Source organism: Barbus barbus (assembly GCF_936440315.1).
Source record: "Barbus barbus genome assembly, chromosome: 48".
Classification (NCBI taxonomy): Eukaryota; Metazoa; Chordata; class Actinopteri; order Cypriniformes; family Cyprinidae; genus Barbus; species Barbus barbus.
Window position 1 is genome coordinate 13,103,923 of NC_136726.1, and position 25,963 is coordinate 13,129,885.

Genomic DNA, 25,963 nt, shown 5'->3' on the forward strand with positions numbered 1-25,963 from the left:
TAATACACTAGGAATAAGACAAAAACAAAAGCAGACTGGATTGCCTAGAGCAGCCCAACTGTTCAAAAATTCATATTTCGGGCCTTAGCACAAAATAATGAAGAGGTTTTATGCAATACAATGACGGTTTTATGGGTTGCAGAAATTGACAGTGTATCACTGTAAAACACTGAGATCAATTCTGACGGGAAGATGGGAAAGCGCAAGCCAAGCGCATACAAGCCAACTCTTCATAAAAGAGAAATCTTCATAGAGGAAGAAATGTCTTTTAACTCACATTTTCACTATGAATTAAACAACTGAAGTGTGCAGAGCCTTTGTACAGAAGATGGGAATAAGGATGAATGATATAGCTATAAAAATTCAATGTTTATATTTTTCAGCCTTTTGATACCGCAGCACTTATGTATTTGCTCTGAAATGGTTTAAAAAAAAATTCAGCCAAACAGCCATAGTTGCCAAATAAATCGCCAAATAATAAAAGTTTTAGATCCAAAAGATCAAATAGTTATTTAGAGGAATGTACCATTTGAACTGATTCACATAAATGAACCAAAGTTTCCGGCAACTTTTATTAAAATGAACTTTAAATTGAAAAATTTTTATAAAAAAAAACAATTCTCCTACTTTTTAAAAACTTTTTTCACTACATGAACTGAAGGAAGAATCATACTGAAATGATTATTTCAGTTGTAATGAATATTTCTGTTTTAGTGACAAACGTATTTTGCTTCAGAGTATTAATTCAGAATTATAATCGATTCATTGGAATGGTTAACAGTTTTAAGTGATTTGCGTAAATGAGTCGAAGTAATCAACACAAACCTTTTTTGCGAGTTGAAAGAATGATTTGCTAAACTAGCCATAGTTTAGAAACTTAAACAAACCAACAAACTAAATATTCGCAATGTCAACAAAAACATTGAAAATTCTATTTTCAATAGAACATTTAGCCATGTGCTAAAACAGGTGCAAATAAACTTTTTCTGATCCTGTTCCAACCGTTTCTACTTGTTATTTCCTGTTCTTGACCTCCAGGCCAAAAATAAGTTCTTGAAAATGTTTAATGCCACATACAGTACAGATATAGTGAGAAACATGGAAAGAGAGAGCAGAAAACGTGATGGAGTCAGACATGAGCACTTATATATATATATATATATATATATATATATATATATATATATATATATATAAATGAATTACACGCCTTCTGTGGACAGAAAAAGGATGAAAGCCAGAAGGTGCAGTGGACTGGACACTAACCTGAGGCGTCAGGCCATGGCAGATGTACAGGATGGGAATGTTATCAGAGTCGGGACCTTGATCCACACATAGATCTGGCCTCAGGCTGTTCCTCAGCTACAGGAAAACACGCGCACACACACACACACACACACACACACACACACACAAAGATGCAATATATGAACAAGTAGATCAGGCCCATTTCACACTGCAAAACCAGAGAGGAGAAGATGGATTAAGCATGCAAAAACTATCTTTCTTTCTCAGTCTGCTAATGGCCGATGTGTGTGAAAATGCCCTGGAGCTCAGCTTTCCTTTGTCTTCACAATGGAGCTGTTAATTATGCTACTCCACAAAAGAATGCCAATTAGGAAAAGCGCTCTGCTGGCCTTGCATTGTGATAAATGAAGAAACAGCAGGTCTTGAGTAAGAAAAATAATGCTTAGTTCAAACTGTTTCTATAACTCAATATATTACGAGAAACAATGTCATTTATCAGATAAGCAAAGTCTCTAACTGCTAATAAACTGCACTGAGCTATGTCAAGCTATGTTGTTATATTATTATGCCTTCAGAATGGATAAATATCTACTTTATGGATTTGCACATTTGATTAATACAGAAAATCATGGTAAACGTGTCGACGTTTTAAGACCTGATAAGTGAAACAAAACAAGATAAAATGATAACAAATTTATGAGACTTGTCCTTGAACAGTGAAAGCAGGATGATGAGAAAGTTTTTTGATTTATGAAATATCTTATATATACTTTAAAAAGGGGAAACATATGAGGCTAACATAGCTGATGCATAATCTGTAAGTCTCTTTTTTAAAGAAACACATTGTGTCAACTAAAATCTGAAAATATACACTGCCGTTCAAAAGTTTAGGGTGGTTAAGATTTTTTGTTTTTGAGATAAGTCTCATAAACTAATCTAGGCTGCATTTATATGATCAGAAATATAGTAAAAACTAAAATATAACAAAATAATTAAAAGTAATATATTCAAATATTATTACAATTTAAAATAGTTTTCTGTTTTAATATATTTTAAAATATAATTTATTTATATTTATAAAGCTGAATTTTCTGCAGTTATTAATTCAGATGTATATTGTAACATGAGAAATCATTCTAATATGCAGATATGGTGTTCATGAAGAATTTTTAAAAACAATTGTTTTACTTAATATTTTTGTGAAAACTGTGAGACATTCTTTGAAGGATTCTTTAAAGCATTTTTTAAACTTTTGATCAATATAATATGGCTTTGATAATAAAAGTTATGGACTTTTAAGACTAATGTGTGTGTGTGTGTGTGTGTGTGTGTGTGTGTGTGCGTGTGTAAACAAAAGCCCAATGCCTAGTAAAACCTGGCACTCTCTATCTATTCATTAGGTAATTTTTTTTACACACAAATATATAAATGCATCAGTTTTGTAGATGGATGTTTAGCAATGACTGTTATTAGCTGATAAGTGGATACTCACTACACCATAAGCAATGGTCTCTGTGTAGGTTCTCATCTCAGAATAAATATTCTTCAGGAACCAGCTGAAGGGTTTGCAGCGGAGTCTCTCTCTGAGAGCTTTTCTTTCTCTGATATCACCAATATCGATCCCTGAGTCCTGCACACACAAACACCCACAAGCACATGCAGTCGTGAGCACACAAGAACTCATTTACAGAGTGCAGAATCTAACAGCTAGAACATGAGGCTCAGGGCTGCGAGCGAAGAAAAGCTCTTATTGTGTCAATGTACATTTATCTCTGTCCTTCAGGCACTTGCGGTAACTTCAAGTGAAGTGATGCTATATACTGCGGCATTTCAAGACGTCATGGGAAGAATATGTACAGCTCAAAAGTGAGAGCTCATTAAGAAGCCCTAATGACTAGCTTAAATAAGTCATGGTCATTGCATTTCAGCCCATTACATCTTAACTTAAAATGACGAAGCAGCATGAATCCTTTAACTTCCATCACATTCATGTACTAATAAAGAACTGAAAGCCACTCAAGGCTGTGTATTACAGAAAATCTGCCATGGTTAAAGTATGGTGTTAGGTACAACGTGACACAGAGTGCTTAAATCGCCTTTAACCATGGTTAAAAACACAGCAGAGATTGGCTTACAGTGGCTTTTTCCTTTTATAAAACAGTGACAGACAAAATATGCTAAAAACTCTAACGTGCAAAGGATAATTAAATTTAACTGTAGGCTACTTACAGCTGCCAAGCAATTTAGCATATTAGTATACAAATATATATCTGAGACCTTTTTTTTATTTAATTCATACACTACTATTTAAAAGTTTGGGTTCAGTGAGAGAGTAAAACTTTTCTATTTGCAAGAAATTCATACTTTTATTCAGCAGGGACTCATTAAATTGATCCAAAGTGGCAGAAAAGACATTTATATAAATGCTGTTCTTTTGAACTTTTGATTTTTCCAAGAATCCTGTAAAAAAATGCATCACGATTCCCACAAAAATATTAAGCTGCACAACTGTTTTCAACATTGATAACAATCAGAAATGTTTCTTGAGCATCAAATTAGCATATTAGAATGATTTCTGAAGGATCATGTGACACTGAAGACTGGAGTAATGCTGCTAAAATGCAGCTTTGCATCACAGGAATAAATTACATTTGAAAATATATTAGAATAGAAAACAGCTCTTTTTAATTATAATAATATTTCACAATATTACTGTTTTTTTTTTACTGTATATTTCAAATAAATGCAGCATTAGTAAACATAAGGGACTTTTTTAAAAAATATAAAAAAAAAAATTACAGACCCCAAACTTTTGAACAGCATTTTCTTTTTTTTTTTTAATTACAAATTATCTTTAAATTTAGTGAAAATAACAACTGAATAACAAACTATCATCAACTACTATTTATTTCCTGTTATAAGATTCTGAATCCCAGATTTCAATCCAATCAGAATTTAGAGCTTCAACAACTCGTATAAAGTGCAAGTGAGAGGTACCTGTTGTGGAACATTCCAGGCCATATAAACGTGGCTCTTGAACTCATCCATCCACACCTCTGCCACTCTCAAGGCGTTCCTGCGGACGTGAGTTGCCAGGTCCTCTGTGTAGGGCTTGTGGGCGCGCTCAATATGAGCTATTCTGGAACAGGGCATGACCTCCACGCTTCCTCCGCACAGCCACACCTGATTACACGCACATAAATGTCTCGTGTTTTGAATTTGGACAAGGATGAAGAAAAATTAGCTCTTGAAAATGCCCTTTAACATCCATTAGGCAGTCCACAAAAAGTTTTTGTGAGTTGTTAGGGAGTATGTGAGTCGTATAACAAAATAAACCAAATTACTGAAAAAAACAACACATAAATCAAAACTCCATGAGGAACAAAAAGTACTGTACTTTTTTTAAATAAAAGGCTTTGTTAAAACAAATAAGCTAAACAATACACTTCAAATCAAGCATGCTCATTTTCTATAATTATCAACGGAAGGTTACTAATTTCCACACAGCGGAGCTTTTGTTCAAAATGAACTCCTAAATATGACTCTTCGTTTACAAAACAATATGGGGCTTTTTTTACCGCATAGTAAGGAGAATAAAAAAAAAAAAGCTCAAACAGGCCATTTAATTTGCTATAATTCAACATATTTGCATATAGGGGTCATATGACGTTGCTAAAAATAACATTATTTTGTGTATTTGGTGTAATGCAATGTATTTGCACGGTTTAAGGTTAAAAAAACACATTATTTTCCACATACGTACATTATTGTTGCTCCTCTCTGCCCCACCTTTCTGAAACATTTAGGTTTTTACAAAGCTCATCATTCTGAAAAGCACGGTGTGCTCTGATTTGCCAGCTATCCACTGCGTGTGATTGTCCGAATACCTCAAGCCTGTGACAGAAATGTTACGCCCCTCACCGTATTTGGAAACACACAGCATCTCCATGACATGGCGGTGGCGGCAACAATACTACAGCGAGAATAAAAGTTTTGCTGCCTTTCTTTGCGTTTTCTTCACGCTCTTTAATTAAAAAAAAAAATACACCGCCATTGACTTTAGACCAGGTTTTAGTCGGTCAATGGCGCAGTCTACTTCAGTTACCTCAAAATAGTAATGTGCCAACAATGCATCTGAAACACCTCATTTTCAGAACAGCACACCCATGGGCGCACAAATAGGCACAAATACATTAGCTACTTAAACAACGTGGCACAGGACGTGAAAATGATAACGTGTCGGGCTGAAACTAGCAAAAAACACTTGTGTCGCGCCTGGCGCCGCATTGCACGAGATGTATGATAGGGCCCTTAACTTTTAGAAAGAATATCTCTCTGGGTTTGAGACTTTAATCTTTGGGGACCTTATATATGCACGAACAGCTCGTAACACTCCAAAGACAAAGGAAAACATGCAATTGCATCATATGACCCCTTTAACAACACAGTCACCGCCTGGTGTGTCAGTAAAGATGGGAGAAAAATCACAAAACGCTGCTGTTTTCCTACAGTGGTTTCATGTAATACATGTTTATTCAGTGATTTACCCTCAGTTAGCACATTATGCAGCTCAAAATGGAAAATGGCGGCTTATTTCTGTGTGTGGGTTTGATTTTCTTGGTTTTTCCAACCCACTGTGCTCCAGCAGAGCTTTTAAACCGAGAGTATCTCTGTAGTAAATCTTCACATGGGATTATATAGGCCATGTGCCAGTGTGCTGAACTTCATTCAGACATTCACACCCAAACACCTTTGTTCAGGCCTGGTTTGATGAAATATGAAGTGCAACATCTGGTTGAGGCATATGTCAGGGTCGTTTCAGTGCAACTGAACTGTATATTTAAAAGCATCCAGTTTGCGTTAGACTAAAAAATGGTTTCAAGAGAACCTGGTGGTGTATTTTCTATCTGATTATTTGTTTGAATGGGAAGGGGGGGATCATATTCATTCTAATCTGCTTGTTTGGCAGGCTTTTAACACTATGACTCGTTGGGCGGGATTCAATAGGAAGTGGACAGATGTGTGTTGTTCCTATTTGCCAGGAGAATGATTCATATGCATAATCATTGACAACAATCCCAATGATCCATGACTGAGCCGTCTGTTCTCCCGAAGCATTAAAAAATAATTTCTCGCATTTGCATACAATACCTGCTGCAGACAGAGATATTCAGACCGTAATCTGTCGCACAGAAGCAAATTTCGCAAGCATGAAATGAGAATCAAATCAGCTTTATATTGTCTGGGAGACATTTAAGACTTGGTCGCTTTCCAAAAAACACCACCGAGAGTGATCTACAATGGAAAAAATCATTTTATCTGTGTTTTTTTTTTTTTTTTTTTTTTTTATTTGTCACAAAAAAATCGAAACACCTAAGCAATAAAATTGGCTAAATTTACTACTTTATTGTTTTAATAATTTAAACCTCACAAAATGTTATAAATAATCTCTCATTTAAATGTATACAAAATATTCTTGTTCTATTCTTAAAATAAAAAAATATAATAATAACAAAATTAACACTGGGGAAAATATTTATTTCATTACATGTTTTCTGAAAATATCATTATTTTTCATTAATATTATAATGCTATAATAAAAAATAAAATAATAACAATTATTATTATTATATTTTTCAGAGAATTTATCATGAAATATGTTTTTCCACCCAGCGTTATTAATAATAATAATAAATAAAAATATATTTAATTTTTGTAAGGACATTTACATATTTTTACTGGAAAAAGGGAGAAATTAAGGAAAATATTTTTGTTTCATATTTGCTATGATGTATCTGCATCATTTGTATAGGGCTCTCAATTGTATTTAACGCTCCCCTACCTTGACCGAATTAACCACCAATAAGCATGTCACCAAAGGGACATTACTGCCCAAGTCATTTTTCTTTACCTGGAACCACAACAGATTGCAAATAAACCAAGCTGACATCTGACATGATCAAAGACAGTTTTCATTCTCCATCACTGATAAACAGAGCCCTTTAGCAAGAGCTAAGAATAGAAGAGCACAGATGCGTTGACCTTTTATGGAGCATGTACCCTCTTTCAAAGCGAAAAATAGCTCCCGTCAACACAATGTCAATGAGGGTCAGCAAAACGGGAAATTTTCTTTTGCTTCAGTGCCTCCAGCGTGAGTTTGACTGACAAGGTGCAATCTTAGAAAACTGTCCATCAAAATATCTGCAAAAATGACTGCAGTATAGAAGTTACATTACAAAAAAGCAATATCTTATTTGTCATGATGATGATGATTATTATTATATTACATTATTATAGCATTGTAATATTTAAAATAGGTTTTACTTTAAAAAGCAAAAATGCAAATTAACAAAAAAAAAAATCTTACACATTTGTCTTACACCACTGGCAAAAAGCAAGTAAGTTACATTGGATAAAAACATTTTACAAATGAATAATAAATCTGAATATAAAGTCTTAAAAATAAGATCTTCTCAATTCATTTGATCTGTTTTAGGTATGTTCACTGTCAACAAGATAAAATACTGATTACAATTTTTTTCAGAGATCTAAATAGTCGTTAATTAATTAGTCATTAAAGATCTTGTCACCAAAAAATACTACGAAAATGTAAAATATCTACAATGCAAAATTCAATCAATCAATAGATCAATCAATCACGTTGGATTTTTGTTTTGCAAAGATAGTTAAACATCTGAGAAATAAAATTTACTAGAAAAATCATCATTTATTGTTTAAAAAATGTATAAAAGGTTAATAAAATATATGCATCAATAAAATGTATTAAAATGTATATAAAAATGAATTAATAATAGTCAAGTCACCTTTATTTATATAGCGCTTTTAACAATACAGATTGCGTCAAAGCACTTAACAGTATCAAATTGGAGGATAGAGTGTCAGTAATGTATAAAAATAAGATTAAACACTCAATTTTCAGTTCATGCATTTCATTATTGAGTTCAGAGATGAATTCAAAATCAAATTGACGATAATCACCAGAAATTAAGTGTCCCCAACTGAGCAAGCCAGAGGCGACAGCGGCAAGGAACCAAAACTCCCTCTGTAAAAGAATGGAGAAAAAAAACCTTGGAAGAAACCAGGCTTGGGGGGTCAGTTCTCCTCTGGCCAGGAGATAATTGTTTATTTATTGTTTACTTATTGCTTTAATTAAAATTTTAAATGTATAAATGTATTTATTTCTATTTTATATTGTTGTAATTTTTTACAATAATAGTATTATGTAGTTAGGCATTTTATTATATTTTTTGTTATTTTCTTTTATTTTAGTTTTAGTAATAATAATTTTTGGTTTTAGGTATTTTCACTCTAATTCAAGAAAAAAATATTTATTTATTTGGTTGCAGAGCATATAGCTTCTGTTGACTACAAATGCAACCAAATGACAACGAAAATGTATCTTAATATCATGCCTGAGCTACAGACCTCCAAAACCCTGCTGCAGAAAGATTGACAAACTTTGCACTTTGTTTTCTTCCCTTTTTGGCAACATCTGCAGGATTGCAACATTTGTGCGATGTTGCATTTGGAGATTCGGGGGCACAAAGGAGCTCAGAAGGTGAGAGTGTGGAATTAGGCAGCAGAGACACAGCTGTATGAACAGATGTTGAGGGCCATTATCTCCACGCAGTAACAAATCCCACCGCACACATGGTGCCTGCCACTTCCTGAGACATTTTCATTTCCTCTCTCCTCATTGAGACCCTTAGTGATTAAACAGAAGAAAAAAAAATCTGTGCGTGTAATGGAGGGTTTGATCTGCTCGGTATTGTCGAGGTGCACCCTGCGTGGAGTGATTGCAGCTTTGCTTGGCCAAATCACAGTGAGAGCAAGTGACCGTCTATCTGCTGTAGCGAGCTCCATTCACAGCCTGGGCTTGCATTCTGGCTGCGGAGGCTAATTACAGGGCTGCTGGGTCTGATGGGAGTCGGCAGAGGTCTCGATGGGGCTCTGTACATGTGTAATAGTGAGAGGTTAGGACCCCGCCAGTTTGGAGCGAGAAGTATGTTTGGCAGGTTATCATTAGTGAGGCGCAGAGAACTCTGCTTTAATTGTGTGTGATGATGACACACACACACACACACACACACACAGGTCTATCTGTAACCAGAGGCTTCAAACCTCCATATATCCATCTGCCCTCAAAGAACAACTTGCATAAAGCATCTTTTCATCAAATGAAACAGCATTATTCATTGACGCGTCTGCACGTCTGCTCAAACTCCAGATATCCTGTCTCCTGCTGCACTTTCAAAACTCTCGTCGGCAGTATGAATATCTCTTACCCTGATCCCCAGCTCCACGTTTTCACCTCCATAAACTTCCATCCCTTCATCCAGCAGACCAATCTCCTCAAAATACTCCCGATCCACTACAAAGCAGCCGATCAGAGCGGGGCTCCTATTGAGAGAGGAGATACACATGGCAAAAATGAGGTGAAATGACTTACAAGAATGTATTTTACTACATTAATAATATTGTATACAGGCTGAAACAGTTTCTTGAGTCATTTAACACAAAGGACACAAGTTATTAAGAAGGCAATGATACTAATTTGTATCTGTCAGGGCTCTAAATAGTTGCAAATGCGACAAAAAGTACACTTACAATACAGCAGTGTGTCACCCCATGGCTTAGATTGTTTTACAGTAAATCTATTAGTTCATTGTGTATTTTGTAAATATTTAAAAGAAAATCACCTTTCTTTTTTATTTAAATTTTTTTATGAATTCCTTCGTTCATTCTGTTCCTGTTTTAAATATTTATAATTATTTATGTATTCTTTCTATATTATATTTTTGCGTTTTATTAATATACATGTTCTACGTTTTCCCTACATTAACGTTTCACATTTATTTGTTTATATTTTGTTCATGCGTGTCACAGAGCTGCCCTCTGCCTAGCCCCTTTTGGTATTAAGACATGAACACATACTTGGGTTTGAAAAATTCTTTATTTACCTTGATGTGTCAGCGAGGTGAAGAGATGGAGAACACACACACACACACACACACACACACACATGTTGGTTTTTGTGGTTTATGGGGACTCTCCATAGGCGTAATGTTTTTTATACTTAACAAACTGTGTGTGCTATTGCCCTACACCAACCCTACACCTAAACTTAGCCCTCACAGGAGGCTTTGTGCATTTTTAGATAAAAAAAAACACCATTTAGTATGTTTTTTAAGCCTTTTGAATTACGGGGACATAGGCAGTGTCCTCATAACCCACCTTAATATTGTAATACCTCTGTCATACCCACGTCATTATACAAATTTGTGTCCTCATAAACCACATAAACATGCACACACACACACACACACACACACACACACACACACGTTTGCAACTGGACTGTTGTGTTCAGACTGGCCATCTGGAAACTGGGACTGTTGGACATTTGAGTTTTTCTTGCATTTGTGGTGGTGGCCATCTTGAACTGAGAAAAAGACCCAAAAGGTCTTTTGTCAGTCTTTATATACCTTTGTTGTGTGGCATCATGGGGAGTGGGAGATACCAAGTATGAGTGGAAAGGGGTGGAAACTGTTTTATGAGTTCTTGCATTTGACTTTCTATGATTATTGCTGAATTGAAGTTATGGTATATTATGCTATTGATATTGGGGTATTGAAGGAAATGGTGTTATTCGATTTTTACTCCTTTTTATGTGATATTACTTCATATTATTGTCATGTGATATTACATTTACATTTATTCATTTAGCTGACTTACAATTGCTATATATGTCAGAGGTCGCACGCCTCTGGAGCAACTAGGGGTTAAGTGTCTTGCTCAGGGACACATTGGTGTCTCACAGTGGATTCGAACCCGGGTCTCTCACACCAAAGGCATGTGTCTTATCCACTGCGCCATCACCACCCCTGTTATTACATATTACAGCTTCTGAGAAATGGTTGAACCCATGAGTATAAATTCTCATGTAATGAAGCAGTCAGGGAGTCTTTTGGACCTGTGTGCAGTGAGTGCAGTAGCTTTAAAGGAGTACTCTGATTGAATTATTGTAATACTTAAACTAAGGTTATTTTTTGTTGGTTTGTTTGATTTTGTACTTTGAAGTTGTTGGTTTTTTTTGTTCTGCTTTAGGGGTTTTCCCCTATGGAATTTGTTTTGTTTTTGCACCTGTGATCACTCTGCACTTTACTGGCTTGGGAAAAACGAAATAAAAAGAAAAAGCTGGCATTCAACGTTCTCCATTCATTGTTTGAAGAACGTTAGTATCAATGTATCAATCATACACTCATTTGTGAATGCAGTTTCATCGGATATCTTTTCGCAAAGTGGAGGTTACTTCCTAAGCGCGCCGGTGATTCCTGCACTTGAACAGAACACATTACAAGCTGAAATGTCTGATTTGCTGCCAAATGATTAAGAAACAGTTCTTTTTAAAGTGAAGTGAAGTGACATTCAGCCAAGTATGGTGACCCATACTCAGAATTCGTGCTCTGCATTTAACCCATCCAACGTGCACACACACAGCAGTGAACACACACACACCGTGAACATACACCCGGAGCAGTGGGCAGCCATTTTATGCTCAAGGGCACCTCAGTCGTGGTATTGAGGTTGGAGAGAGCGTTGTACATTCACTCCCCCCACCTACAATCCCTGCCGGCCCGAGACTCGAACCCGCAACCTTTGGATTACGAGTCCGACTCTCTAACCATTAGGCCACGACTTCCCCTCAATCAAAACGAGTCAATCAAAAAGATTCATGAATCAGTCTCCAGCTTGCTTGTGAATGCAGCTTCATCAGCTATCTTTACACAATGTGGTGCTAGTTACTTCTTTAGTCAGTTTGGACTGCATGCTGGTTTTTCCAGCACATGACAATGAAGAAACTGCAAACCATCAAATGATTATTAAGAAATGGTTAATTTTCAGTGAGTCAATCAAAAAGATTCATAAATCAGCCTTGAACTTGCTTGTGAATGCGGTTTCATCAGATATTATCTCGCAATGTGGTGTTAGTTACATCCTAAGTCAGTTTAGACAGCACGCCAGTTTTTCCTGCACATGACAACGAACGCACTGCAAACCAGACTGTGCAATTCACTGTCAAATGATCCTTAAGAATCATTTTTTTCAAGTAAGCCAGTCAGTAAGATTCAAGAACCATTCTTGAATTGAGCTAGCGATTTGAATCAGACTCACTCAGTGAATCAGAGCTGTTCAAAACTGACTCCCTCACTGAATCATGAGTCAGTGTACGGTTATGCCTTAATCGAAATGAACCAGGAACTGTTACTGTGATGTATATTTTAAGTTTAGGACCTGCATATGTCCTATGTGTTATCCCACACAGTAATATTCCAACATGTAATTAAAGATATCTATTCATGTTACTTAATAATTTTCATCGAGAAAAGAGAGAAAAGCAAATCAGATATTTTGGTTATTGCTTAGCAAATGTAGTTCACTGTAAGGGAATTCTGTATTTGTCAAAAAAGGTCCTTTGTGTTTTTTGTAAAACACTGAGGTGATGCTGGTCACATCATGATTACCTGATTGGTGCAGTTTGATTCTTCTGTGTCCACCAGGATTTGGGAGGGTTTAGATAGCGGCACCAAAGTTCCCAGTCGAACCCTTGAGCTGAGAGGGGGTACTCTTCGATCTCAAACGTGTCGTATTTGATGTTGTCGAATGACGGCGAGATGACCCGGGTTCCGTCCTCTTTGATTCTGTGAAGGATTGGTTCAGCCCTTGGATCAATAGAAATAGAACATGCTTTAAGTTCACGGGCAGTAGTTTTAGGATGGGTATATCTAATTTGTCTCTTGAGAGCTCCGAAAACCCAGAGTACAATGTTTAATGTAGTCCCTCCCAAGCGAAAGGCGATTTCACACTTGATTATTAAAGCTGATAGTAGTTTTCACTTTGGTGGGCAATAACTTCTCAGAACCCATCGATCTAAAACTTAAAATGTCATTGTGGGAGATAACGCTACTTTAAAAGACCATCTCAAAGTTGTGAAGACAGGCATTAGCGCTGCATTTGATCTCAGAATGTAGCCTCGGGCTAGCTAAAAGCTGTGCTATCCAGCTGTAAAAACGGCATCAAACCCTAGAGAAACTTCCAGATGCATCCATGAACTGATAGAACGCAGCATGAATTGAGAGCAGGAATAAGCTGACGACGTGCATAAGATAGACTTGGACTCCATCCAAGCCCTTTAGAGGTGTTTTTCTCATGTTGCACAGAGAATAATTAACAGGTTGTAAGTTGACAGCTGTGCCTAGCACTGTAATTGCAGCAGACAGGCACTTCTGCTCATATTCCTGCCCTCACACCCACAGGGAAGAACACACATTTCCATCCACATGTACTGTAGGTCTCCTACATTTTAACAGTTACACTTGTTTAACATGTGATTTGTTAAACAAGCAGGTATTTGAATTAATTTGTATTGGGGTCAAAAGAGCAATGAAGGTAAAAGTTACATCACTCTATACATACAATGAACATCACGCAGAAGACCTATTTACAACAAATCTGAATTCTCAGAATGAAAAAGGCAGCACAGCTAGATTTGAAATAAAATGACGCATGTCTAGCTTCGCTGCAGTAATAGTTTTTTATTTGGAGGCTAGATCGGTTTTCTATTTGTTTGAATGTCTCAACAGAGAATGGCATTTTCAGAAAACTCTGCAAATTGTTGTGTTGCAGAACTTTATATTTTGCATTCCCATGCTGTTTAGTCATTTCAAATAGGCTGTAAGAGGACATACAAATGAGATTTCTTCAGAACCTTGGGTCTCAATCATGAAACACATGTTCTGTGTAAATTGTTCATAGAACCATTTTACCACATTGAATACTGTCTTGTTCAGTTCAATGTGGCAATTTGTATAAGAATGGATTTACAAAGAATTTACACTAGTTTTCTTTTGCAAAAATGTTTCAAGAACAAATGCCCTTGTTTCCAGTCTTCTATTCAATTGCTTCAACTTGAATAGCAGTATTCTAATTCATAATAAACATAAAAATACATTCTCTGTTATAAATAAGGTACAATATAGAGAAGATAGAGGGTAATTGCAACATTTTTGTTTGTTCATAACTCACATTCTACTAGAAATCTACCAGAGGTGGAAAGAGTACGAAAATATTTTACTCAAGTAAAAGTAAAAAGTAGCTCAATTAAAATTTACTCAGAGTAAAAATTACTTAGTTACTTTTTAACAGTGGGAGGGACGCAAAAATGGGAAAGGCCAAGGGTGTCAAACTCAGTTCCTGGAGGGCCACAGCCCTACAACAGTATAGATATAACCCTAAATAAACACATCTGATCCAGCTATAATTAGGGTTATATCTATACTAATCATTTAGGTCTAATCAATTAGGGTTATATCTATACTAATCTAATCATTTAGTTTACATTTTCTGCACCTATATCTTCAATTTTGTGATCATTTTAAATGCATTTTAACAGAATCACGCAGTGAAAGAACCCACTCTAAATGCGCGCGCACACTAGTCTAATCTACTAGACTTCACACACTGTAGCAGTGTTTTGTTTGGTTTTTGGCTAAATACTGATAATGTCAAATCGCACATAGTTAAAACAACAATTACGATATTGTCGCAGACGATATCGCATACCCTGCACCACTGTCTTTTTAGCTAATTTGCGCATTTTGCTAAAACTTTTTGCTAAACTGCCAAAGCTTCATTTTAACCAACAATGCAACGATGTAAGTATTTACCTTACCTCTACATGCTTGCGATGGGGTATGTCGATATTTTATAAGCTGCTAGTTTGGTCTCCCTAGGCAAACACAGTTTACACTGCATAACCCCCGGGCGCCGCATCATTGGCTGCCCACTGCTCCGGGTGTATGTTCACTGCTGTGTGTACACTTGGATGGGTTAAATGCAGACCACAAATTCCGAGTATGGGTCACCATACTTGGCCACACACCCCTTCCCTTTCCCTTTTAATAGAGAATAAACATGGCCAGGGGATCACTTCATTTCCTTGGTTTTCAGCTGGGTCTGCATCTTTCTTGTGATTTTAGCACCAGTTTGTTCTCCTGCCCATTATATACTGCAGTAGTTTCCAGGGAGCGATTTTTTATTTAATTTTTTACTCAGTAATTAATGTGTTTTAAAAAGTAAAATTACAGATTTAAAAAATTGTAGAAGTACACAAAGCTACTCAATTACAGTAACGCGAGTAAATGTAATTCGTTACTTTCCACCTCTGAAATCTACCTACCGTCATTTATCATGTATCATAAAAATATTTACATCAAGAAAGATTTAATCATAATATATCAATAGTGGTTGGTCATTTTTTTCCCTTTAAATCTTAACAAAGGAAACACAGCATTTTTAAGTTTAAGTCCACTGAAGTTAATCCACTCTCCTGTTTGATTTGTGGTTGGCGACTCCTGGTTAGTTGTTAGTTAGTTTCTGGCCATAGCTGTTGAACAAGATGGTGCATTCGGCGTTATGATTGGTCAGATCGCCTGTCAATCAAGCTCTTTGAAAGGTCAATTGTAAATCAGAATGTATATTTATAAGTCTTGAGTAATTTTTAAATATTTTTTAAAATACACTGTAAAAGACGAATTATAACATTTTGATGCAAATAGTTTATACATTTAAGGTTTACAAAACATAAGTAAAAACCTTCTAGCACCTTTACGTACAGTACAGGCAGCAAAATGAAAATTCAAGTGTCACTGACCATCCGATGCTGAACTCAACATGGGCATCAAACAGGGCCACGACAGGAGCGGTCGCAGCCCTCCAGCCGCTGACCCGAGAGCGAATCAAACCCTCTTGCTTGTCATGCCGAACCACTTTAATGAAGTCGGGCCGCTGCTGGTTGGTCTCGTCCACAAACCTCTGCAGGTTCTCTGACAGTTCAGCTTTGAGTGAAGTGAATATAAGAGGGATTAGTTGAAAAGAGTCTCTTCATGCAATATAAAATTCATACCTGCTGTTTGAGAATCACCCTGGTGGCCTCTGAGAAAGTTTCAGTACTTGCCAGAAATGAAGCGGGGAGACCCTAGTGACACATGTACCTGACTTATATTACATTCTAATCAAAATTTGTTTATATAGACTCCCCCTTCGACCTCTCAGGGAATTACTAACATGAACTGAAACGCTGCGAACATCAGACACTAATATTTGCCAGCGGTCTGTGATATTTGGAGTCTCTGTCTGCTGGTGATTACTCCCCTCCCATCTATCTCCTGTGCTGTTTGTTTTTATTAGGGAGTAAGCCATCATCCTGTCTCACCATGGCAACCAGATGGTGTGACGTGGGGCCACTGTCAGTCAGTGGGAGAATGAAACGTCCAAACCTCTGCACCTCACGTTAACCGCCCTGCCCCCTTACTATATCCCACACACGCAGAGTAAAAGGTCACTGTAGCATAACCGCTGTGAAGTCATTATTCTGGAAAAACCAGATACTCTAGAGGTGACTGAGAGCAAATAAAAGCTTTAGCTTCTGATCGGCCTGAGATGAACCCCCCTCAGTAGTGTACTTTACTGCACAGAGCCGGTAGTTATCTTCAGAAAATAGTCAGTCTTAAGCCCACAGTCTACACAGGGGTTTGGATGGCTTAAATGCAGAGCACAAATTCACTTGTGGGTCACCATACTTGGCCACACACCACTTCCCTTTCCCCTTTATTACTGACTGACAGTGTGGGTTAAATATTTGACATTATTATATAATAAAATTGTATATATTAATAACAACTTTTATGTTTTATTGGTATTTTTAATATTAATTTAATATAATTTAATATATTTGTATTACCTTTCCTACATTAACATATTATTACATAACATTAAAATATTATCTGTAAAATATAAATATTAACAAAAATATTTAATAAAATCTTTAAAACCTTATTTTTTATTCATTATTTTTATATAAAAGTTTACTTTATTTTATTAATTATATATTATATATAAATTATATTTAATATGATTCATTATTAATATATTATTATAATATTTAATCTGTAAAATATCAATATTATCAACAATTATTTATTATGAATATATTTTAAATATATATATATATTTTTAATTTACACCCTTTTCTACGATTACTACAACTACTATTCATGTGAACAGAAAAATGTACTGTAATTCAGTTCAAATGTTTTACTAAAATGTTCAATGTTCAAGTTAAATTCGACAAAGCTGAGAAGAAACTCCTTATGGACATGACAATATGTAAAAGAAGAACTTAGAACTAAACAGAAATGAATTTTACAGAAAGGCAGCTATGGATTAAGTTAACAAATCCAGTTATACTGTACTGCACATGATACACTGTATATACTAACAATTATTATTTTATTTATTTATTTTAATTTTTCTTTATTGCCAGGCAATGCTTGGACTAATATAAAGTATATGATGTATTTGCACAAATGTAAATATTAGCCAAAGCAGAATTTATGGATGCAATCTACAAGAAACATTACACCATCTGGGCACCTTTCAGACACTATGATTTTACACACATCTCACATACTATTTAGGACAGATAATATGCAAAAGATTTCTCTTCAGAAAAATAATTTGCTTGATTAAACTGACTCCTTCTAGACCAGAATGTTTGCGAGAGAAATGACACACTTCTGATGCCAAAGCATAAAACATTTAGTTGTGCATATGGGATACATGTACATCTGCTGCCCATAATACCCTATGTTATAGACCTCAAATATTTTTTCCACATGAATCAACATTCATATGAATTATTCATCGTAATCTGTCATACAAGAGTCAATCCCCATTGAAGGAGTCCCTGTATGCCCCCAGCAAATCAAAATAGCAGCGCTGGGGCAAAAACAAGCGCTCACCGTTGTTGCTGTTGTCATCCACAAGGATAATCTCCTTCAGCAAGTGGGAGGGCGTTCGATGGATCGCCGAATGAACGGAACGCAGGATGACCGACAGCGCCTCGTTCACAAAGATGAAGATGATGCTGACTTGTGGTAAACTGGAGGGGTACGAGATGTTTCTGCATCTGTGAACAAACAAAAATATAAATACAGGATCACACACCTGGAAAAGAAGTCTTTCCAAGATTAAATATTTTTTATTTTCTTGAGTTCTGCCTTTAATCACATCGGAAACACTTGTGACTGGAATTTAATTTCAGTTTGAAGAGCCTAAAAGGAGGTGCTTATGTATTTTGACTGTTTTGATCTCACACAAACATTTTACACAGGCGGTATGAACAATCACATAACCGGAGGTGTTTAATTCCAGTTTGACACTTGACCACATCCACGTGGATGAGACAAAAAAAAAAAAAAAAATGATATGCTATTAGCAAAATTAAACCACTGATCTATCATTGTACAGCAAGAAAAAGAAATGATTAAAATATTAATAATGAATGTAAAATATTATATATATATATATATATATATAATTATCATTCCATTTTCTCCAACAATTGCATGATATACAATACATTTAAAAATATATAAATGTTTCTATTGTTTGAGGCTTTTTTGACACAATTGTGAGCAGGAGACTATTTAATTTTTTTTAACAAAAAACAAAACAAAACATGATTGAGACTGATTTGTGAGGACATTTCCCTATATTGTCTTCTTTTAAGTGATTCCTTTAGTTTACTTTGACCATGATGATAAAGGAAATTCAATGTTTCTAAAAAAAAACAAAGGCTGTGTATATATATACAGTATATATATATATATATATGCTAATAAGAGGGAGAGAGGAGAAGGCGGTGGGCGGTGAGTGATTGTTTCACCCGTCGGGCCTGAGGTCTGGGATGGCTCTGTCTAGAGAGAGTCTGTCGCTGAGGTAGCCATTGTAACCGTAGTACTGGAACTTCTTCAGGGCCACCTTGCGGCTCTCTGGGCCGAGGTCATGACCCCAGTGTGCAAAAAGAGAGTCTGAGAGGGTCTGGTCAGCTGTGTCGTCCCCATCTTTCAACGGTTTCTCTGGAAGTTCAGACAAAAACAACAGTGTTAGCAGTGTAAGTGTTGGCTCAAGGGCTTCTGGGTAAACATGGTCATCACGCCTTTAACATAAACTCATTTTCACTCATGTTGATTTAGTGAAAACAAATAATGAAGAAACTAAATATAATTTATAAACAATTTAATAATAACAATAATTAACACTAATAATAATCACTGTTATTATTACTTCTAATATTGTTATTAACATCAATAACAAATAGTGCCGTCAATTCGATTCATTGCAATTAATCGTAACCAAAATAAAAGTTTGTTTACATAATATATGTGTGTGTACTGTGTATATTTATATGTAAATATAAATACACACACAAACATGCATATATTTAAGAAATATTTACATGTATATACATATTCATATTTATATGACGTATTATACATAAATATAAATACATATTAAATATATTTCTTTAATATATACATGTATGTGTCTGTATTTATATTTACATATAAATATACACAGTACACACACATATATTATGTATGCGATTAATCGTGATTAATTGATTTAACAGCACTAAATAATAATAGTAGTAGTAGTAGTAGTAAATAATAATAATAATTATTATTATTATTATTAAATTATTATTTCTAGTATTACTATTATTGCTGTAGTTAAATAACAATAACAATATTTACAATATTATTTATATACTATATTAAAAGTAATAATAAAAACATAATAAAATCAGTGGAAATTACTATTATAATAAATATCACTATTATTAATATTAATAAAGTATTATTGTTATTATTCAATAACAACAATATAATTAATAACAACAACTCTAGTATTAAAGATATAAACAATAACAACAACAATAATAATAATAATAATACATTCAAATTATAATGTTATTATATATACATATTTAATTTTCAATAGCATTAAAATTGTAGTAGTAATAATAAGGAACATTTATAATTACCATTGCAAATATTATTATTAAACAACTACAATGAAAATAATAGTAATAATAATAATAAATATATGAAATATATAAAATATGATAAATATGACAATAAAAATACTTTCAGTCTCAATAACTAAATACTAGTGCAATAAAATTTTACTCAAATTTACCATACACTAATATGAGGTACAACACTATGACAAAGTTTTACCTTTTTTTATTTTTTTATGTAGTAACACCATGGGTTTTGACCATGTATCATGGTAATTCAATATTTTTTGGACATGTTCCATAGCCTTACCACATCTTTTTAAGTACCTGGGTGTACCATGAAATATGAATATGGAATTGTTCGGTATTGTTATATCGTGGTATAATGCCATAGTACTTTGAACTGAAAGACAGCCAACTGCAGTTTGGAATCTATTACTACTAAAATAATGAGTCCATTTCTTCTCTAACTTCTATTCATCAAGTCAGCGATCCCATCAAGGTCTTATGGAAAGTTAATCCTCCTCACCCAAACTCTCCTTCAAGCTGCCTAAGCAGCAAATATCTACCTTCCACTACATCAAATTCACATATTAAGAAAATATGACAGGTTGCAGAACTATGAATGCTGAGTACGCAGGCAGAACAGAGGGAAAGTGCCCTGACAATGCTCAAAGAATGATGAAAGGCCAATGCGCGTAATTAAGGAGTGCTAATTAACAGCAGAGGTTATTTAATTACATCCACTGCAAAGAGCTGGCCTGCGGAGAATAATACATGTTTGCCACGGCAGACACTGACAGTTTGAAACCAACTTCAGACCAGGAGACAATGCTTTCATGAACTAGAAATGCCTTTTAAGGGGCTGTCATCATACAAAAAAAAGAAGTCTGTTTCAGGCTTCCAGTGCCTCAAATGCACATCCAAAATCACTGAATAATTAACAAATCAGTCCTTGATGCAAATCTTTAAAATTCTATTTGTAGCTTACTTTTTTCACTTATTTTCCAAGACTGAAGGCTAGTCACGAGGCTTGAAAATCACATTCCCGGTAAATTAGAGCTTAGCCTCATTCCAGCTGTATTCAGCAGAGTAGCCTACATTCAAACTGAGCCATTGAGAAAACAGGCCATTGGCTAGAAATCAAACAGCAAGATGAATAACAGTATTTAAGACCTAAAAAGCCTCCATTATTGTGTTTAGAAGTTCAGTTCACCATGTAATTCAGGTAGTCTCAACATGACCACACTGATATGCAAATAAATACTCTAAATAGGTGTCCTCTCTGTTGTTGTGTTCCAATCGATTTCAGATTCAGACGAAAAGCAAGGCGGTTTTACTGACACTGTTGATTTGTGTCGAGACAAAAAGAGGAGGGAGCCAAACAGAGACTGAATTACTGCAGAAACTGACAGATCAGTGTAAGTAGTTTACAGATGGACCTTCTCAGCATATGATATGAACAAAAGGAAGAATGCTTTAAAGTTTGCTTATAGCACCTACTGTGATGTACCTACTGCTCTCCAGAAGAGAATGACAGGCTGAAAATGAATGTGCCTCTGGGTAGAGTAGAAATCAGCATTTATTCTCATAATAATTAAATCACTTGCAGAAGTGCTAAGCAACAAGCTAAACATATGAAAATACAGTTAGGGACTACATGCTAAAATTAACTTAGCCATTCATTTTCACCTTATTTAAATCATCACCCTTGCTGACATATTGTTCCCATTTATGTGTGGAATAAAAAGAGGAAGATTTGTAAAAATAGATTTTTAATCTTTCAGAAGTTTTTCTCTTTGGTCAAATAAAGTTTATAATAATTTTTAACAACAAAACTTTATGGGTTCCAACGCACGCATCACACATTATATCATAATAGCCCAAACCCAAATAATAATAAAGCCCCTATAGTTGCTTTTAACATTTGCACTATCATCATTATTTTTGAATGAATAAATACACATTTTTCCATCATCATGCAATTTGCATCCTATGCATTAAATTTTTTTTATCAATAAACCTAACAACATCAATAATACAATTATTATTATTATTGTTATTATTATTAAATGCCTATTTTTAGTATTACTATTGTTGTTGTTGTTAAATAACAATAACAAGAAGTAATAATAAAAAAGTGTTAACAATTATTATTGTTGTTGTTATTATTATTATAAAACATTTAATCTATTATTATTATCACTATTATTATTATTTATAAAGTATTATTGTTATTATTCAATAACAACAATGTAATTAATAATAACAATAATTTTAAAGATATAAATAATAATAATGATGCATATATATATATATATATATGTGTGTGTGTGTGTGTGTGTGTGTATTATTAGCATGTATTATAACACTTATTATTATAACACTTTGCACTTATCAATAAAATATTAATAAAAAATATATAAAATAAATATATAATACAGAAAATATTGATTAAATATATAAAGAACAATTCTACAAAATAGCAACATTTAAAATACATTCACAGCTTTTTAAAATAATTATCTTGTATTTATTTTAATGCAATAACCATTTTGAAACTATACTTCCTATGTATTAAAAAGTATTAAAAGCATTAGCCAAAGCAAACAAATGATTAATAAAAAATAATAATTATTGCAAATATACATACTAGCATAGCCCATGCCATGCTTTAATCACCAAAATTATAAGTCAACATAAAGTACATAAAATAATTGTATAATACATTACAAAAATTACGCACAACAGCAACATTTCACAGCTTCGCACCACAACCTCCTGCAGTGACAAAAACACAATTATCTTGCAGTTATGTTTTTAATGCAATAACCATCAAACTAATTTGTAAATCTATTTAAAAAGTTAAGACTAAGTCAAAGAAGTATGAAAAAAAGATTAATAATAATATTTATTCTTCTCAAAGAAATTACATGGCCTTTACTCACCAAACAGAACTAATTATAATCAACTCCAGAAAAAGCACAAGCTCATATCATCAGCCTGTTCGAAATCCTTAAGCGGTGTGCTCGGTAAAGTTGAAGTAGGCTATATATACTTACACAGCCACTATTGTTACCATATTAAGTTCTCACTTCTAAGTAAATAACTTTTACATCCCTGTAAGCTCTAAGTACAAAAGTTGTCAACAAAATAAAGAAACTCAAAGCTTCAGATTTACTATTTTAAAAAGTACAGAATTTAACAGAATTCATTTATAATATCTCTTTACCACCAAAACCTGGCTTTCTTTCTTCTGTGGAAGTTTTTGAAGAATGAGGACTGTGTCTGTCAAGAGCTGAAATTACAAAAAAAAGCACCATTAAAGTATCATAACAGTGGTTCATAAGACTTGTGCTCATATTCCGAGTCTTTCAAAGGCATACAATAGCTTTCAGAAAATACATTATTCAATATTTTTCCTTTAGTGCTCCACAGAAGAAAGAAAGTTACACAGTTTTGGAACAACATGAGGGAGAACTATTCCTTTAAAACGCTGCGAATAGAAAAGATTCATGTTGTGATAGAAATATAGTAGGATGGATCCAATGCAAAACAAATTTGTTTCCCTTTTTAAAATGCGAAAGCCTCGGGAGGGTTGCGTCACGGCGGACGGCTAGCATTTCTGACCTCGCCTGTGGCATGCCGTCTGCCTGTCAGTGCCAGCTCTATGGAGCGAATGTAAAACAAGACACCCAGCATGTAACCCAAACTATTGAGAAGAACACATGTAAACAGCCTGCGAATGCAAAAACATCATTCCGTTCTGACATTTCGGAGAAGCTCTATCCACAGATATAAGGTTCATGTGAGTGTGCATGTCACATGTGTATTTGTCTGAAGAGGATTCTGACTCACAGACCCGAGACGACAACAAAATCCAAAATTTGAGAGCACTCACATGACCCTAATGAGTTACATAGCTGACCTAATGTTTTACTGTCAAATTGATTCAGAACGAGGAGACAACGCAGATGGCCAACAGAGCTCTGCTTGCTGAAGACATACTTTCCATTTAAAGATCATTATCAAGACAAATCACTGGAAAAACAATGGGTGTTTCTTCTTATGTCCCTGGGCTTGCTTTTTATTTAGACCAACTGATTTTAACTTAAAGGTCATAATACGTCATCATTATTTATTTACTCTATTTTTTAAATGTCTTTTATGTAAAGATTTTATTGTTTTAATCTTGTCCCAGACCCAGATTTTCAACCATAAATTATGGACATCTATCATCAGGAGTGAAATAAAACTTTTAAACCAACACAATATTTATTGTGTGAAATTGATTTATATAAAAATAAATTATTCAAAAAACAAACAAACTATATATATAGTATCTCACAGAAGTGAGTACACCCCTCAATTTTTTGTAAATCTTTTATTATATCTTTTCATGTGACAACACTGAAGAAATGACACTTTGCTACAATGTAAAGTAGTGAGTGTACAGCTTGTATAACAGTGTAAATGTGCTGTCCCCTCAAAATAACTCAACACACAGCCATTAATGTCTAAACCACTGACCATAAAATTGAGTACACCCCTAAGTGAAAATGTCCAAATTGGCCCCAAAGTGTCAATATTTTGTGTGGCCACCATTATTTTCCAGCACTGCCTTAACCCTCTTGGGCATGGAGTTCACCAGAGCTTCACAGATTGCCACTGGAGACCTCTTCCACTCCCACAGATGCTCAATAGGGTTTAAGTCTGGAGACATGCTTGGCCAGTCCATCACCTTTACCCTCAGGTTCTATGGCAAGGCAGTGGTCGTCTTGGAGGTGTGTTTGGGGTCGTTATCATGTTGGAATACTGCCCTGCGGCCCAGTCTCCGAAGGGGACTTCAGTATGTCACAGTACATGTTGGCATTCATGGTTCCCTCAATGTACTGTAGCTCCCCATTGCCGGCAGCACTCATGCAGCCCCAGACCATGACACTCCCACCACCATGCTTGACTGTAGGCAAGACACACTTGTCTTTGTACTCCTCACCTGGTTGCCGCCACACACGCTTGATACCATCTGAACCAAATAAGTTTATCTTGTTCTCATCAGATATATTAGCCGTAGCAAAAAATGTTGGCTATTTTATTCCAAGTATGTTAAAAATGTTATTTCTGTCACCGTCAGTACTTAATTTCAGAAGACACCGTGGTAGAAATATTCATGACACTGTGTACCATCAACTAAAACGATTAAAAACAATTTTTCATTCATTAAAATAAAGCCAAAATAAAAAAAAAAACATAAATACTTAGCAATGTTGCCTTTACAAATAACAAATAAAGTAAGTTGAAGTTCAGTACTAAAATGACTAAAACTGAAATAAAAATAAATTAAAGCTAAAGAGAAGTATTTTTTTAAATTATGAAAATGACAATCACATAACAAAATGACTAAAACTTAAAATTTAAATGAAAAGTGAAAACATATATATGAAGTGCCGTTTAAGATTTTTTTCTTAAATGAGCATTTTTTTCAGGCTCCTATGTTTATGTTCAGCTATTCATTGCCATTAAAGTGAAATTACTGAACCTACACACAGGAGCCTGATAAAATGCTCATTTTAGAACGAACAGACAGACAGACAGATAACATAACACTCTTACCATACGAAATGAATATTTAAGTTTTATTAAATATAAATTAACCATTTATTTTCCAGTCCATTTAATTTGTTTATAGACAAATGAAATCAATATTTATTTTGAGAATGTTTATGTTACCTATAGTTGAAGAAACACCCATAATAAATGATGCATAAT

The 25,963-nt window shown here is 34.6% G+C and overlaps 1 protein-coding gene across 1 annotated transcript in view; it reads right to left on the reverse strand.

Moving 5' to 3' along the window:
* LOC306866880 (polypeptide N-acetylgalactosaminyltransferase 18-like) overlaps window positions 1-25,963 on the reverse strand; it is a 58,964-nt gene that overhangs the window by 11,288 nt on the left and 21,713 nt on the right. Inside the window, exons 2-9 of the mRNA XM_079412298.1 lie at window positions 19,058-19,250; window positions 18,132-18,298; window positions 15,983-16,166; window positions 12,795-12,992; window positions 9,555-9,669; window positions 4,246-4,431; window positions 2,741-2,878; window positions 1,267-1,362 (exon numbers count right to left, since the gene is read on the reverse strand). Coding sequence (XP_079268424.1) covers window positions 1,267-1,362; window positions 2,741-2,878; window positions 4,246-4,431; window positions 9,555-9,669; window positions 12,795-12,992; window positions 15,983-16,166; window positions 18,132-18,298; window positions 19,058-19,250 — 1,277 coding nt within the window. The remainder of the gene's footprint in view (window positions 1-1,266; window positions 1,363-2,740; window positions 2,879-4,245; window positions 4,432-9,554; window positions 9,670-12,794; window positions 12,993-15,982; window positions 16,167-18,131; window positions 18,299-19,057; window positions 19,251-25,963) is intronic.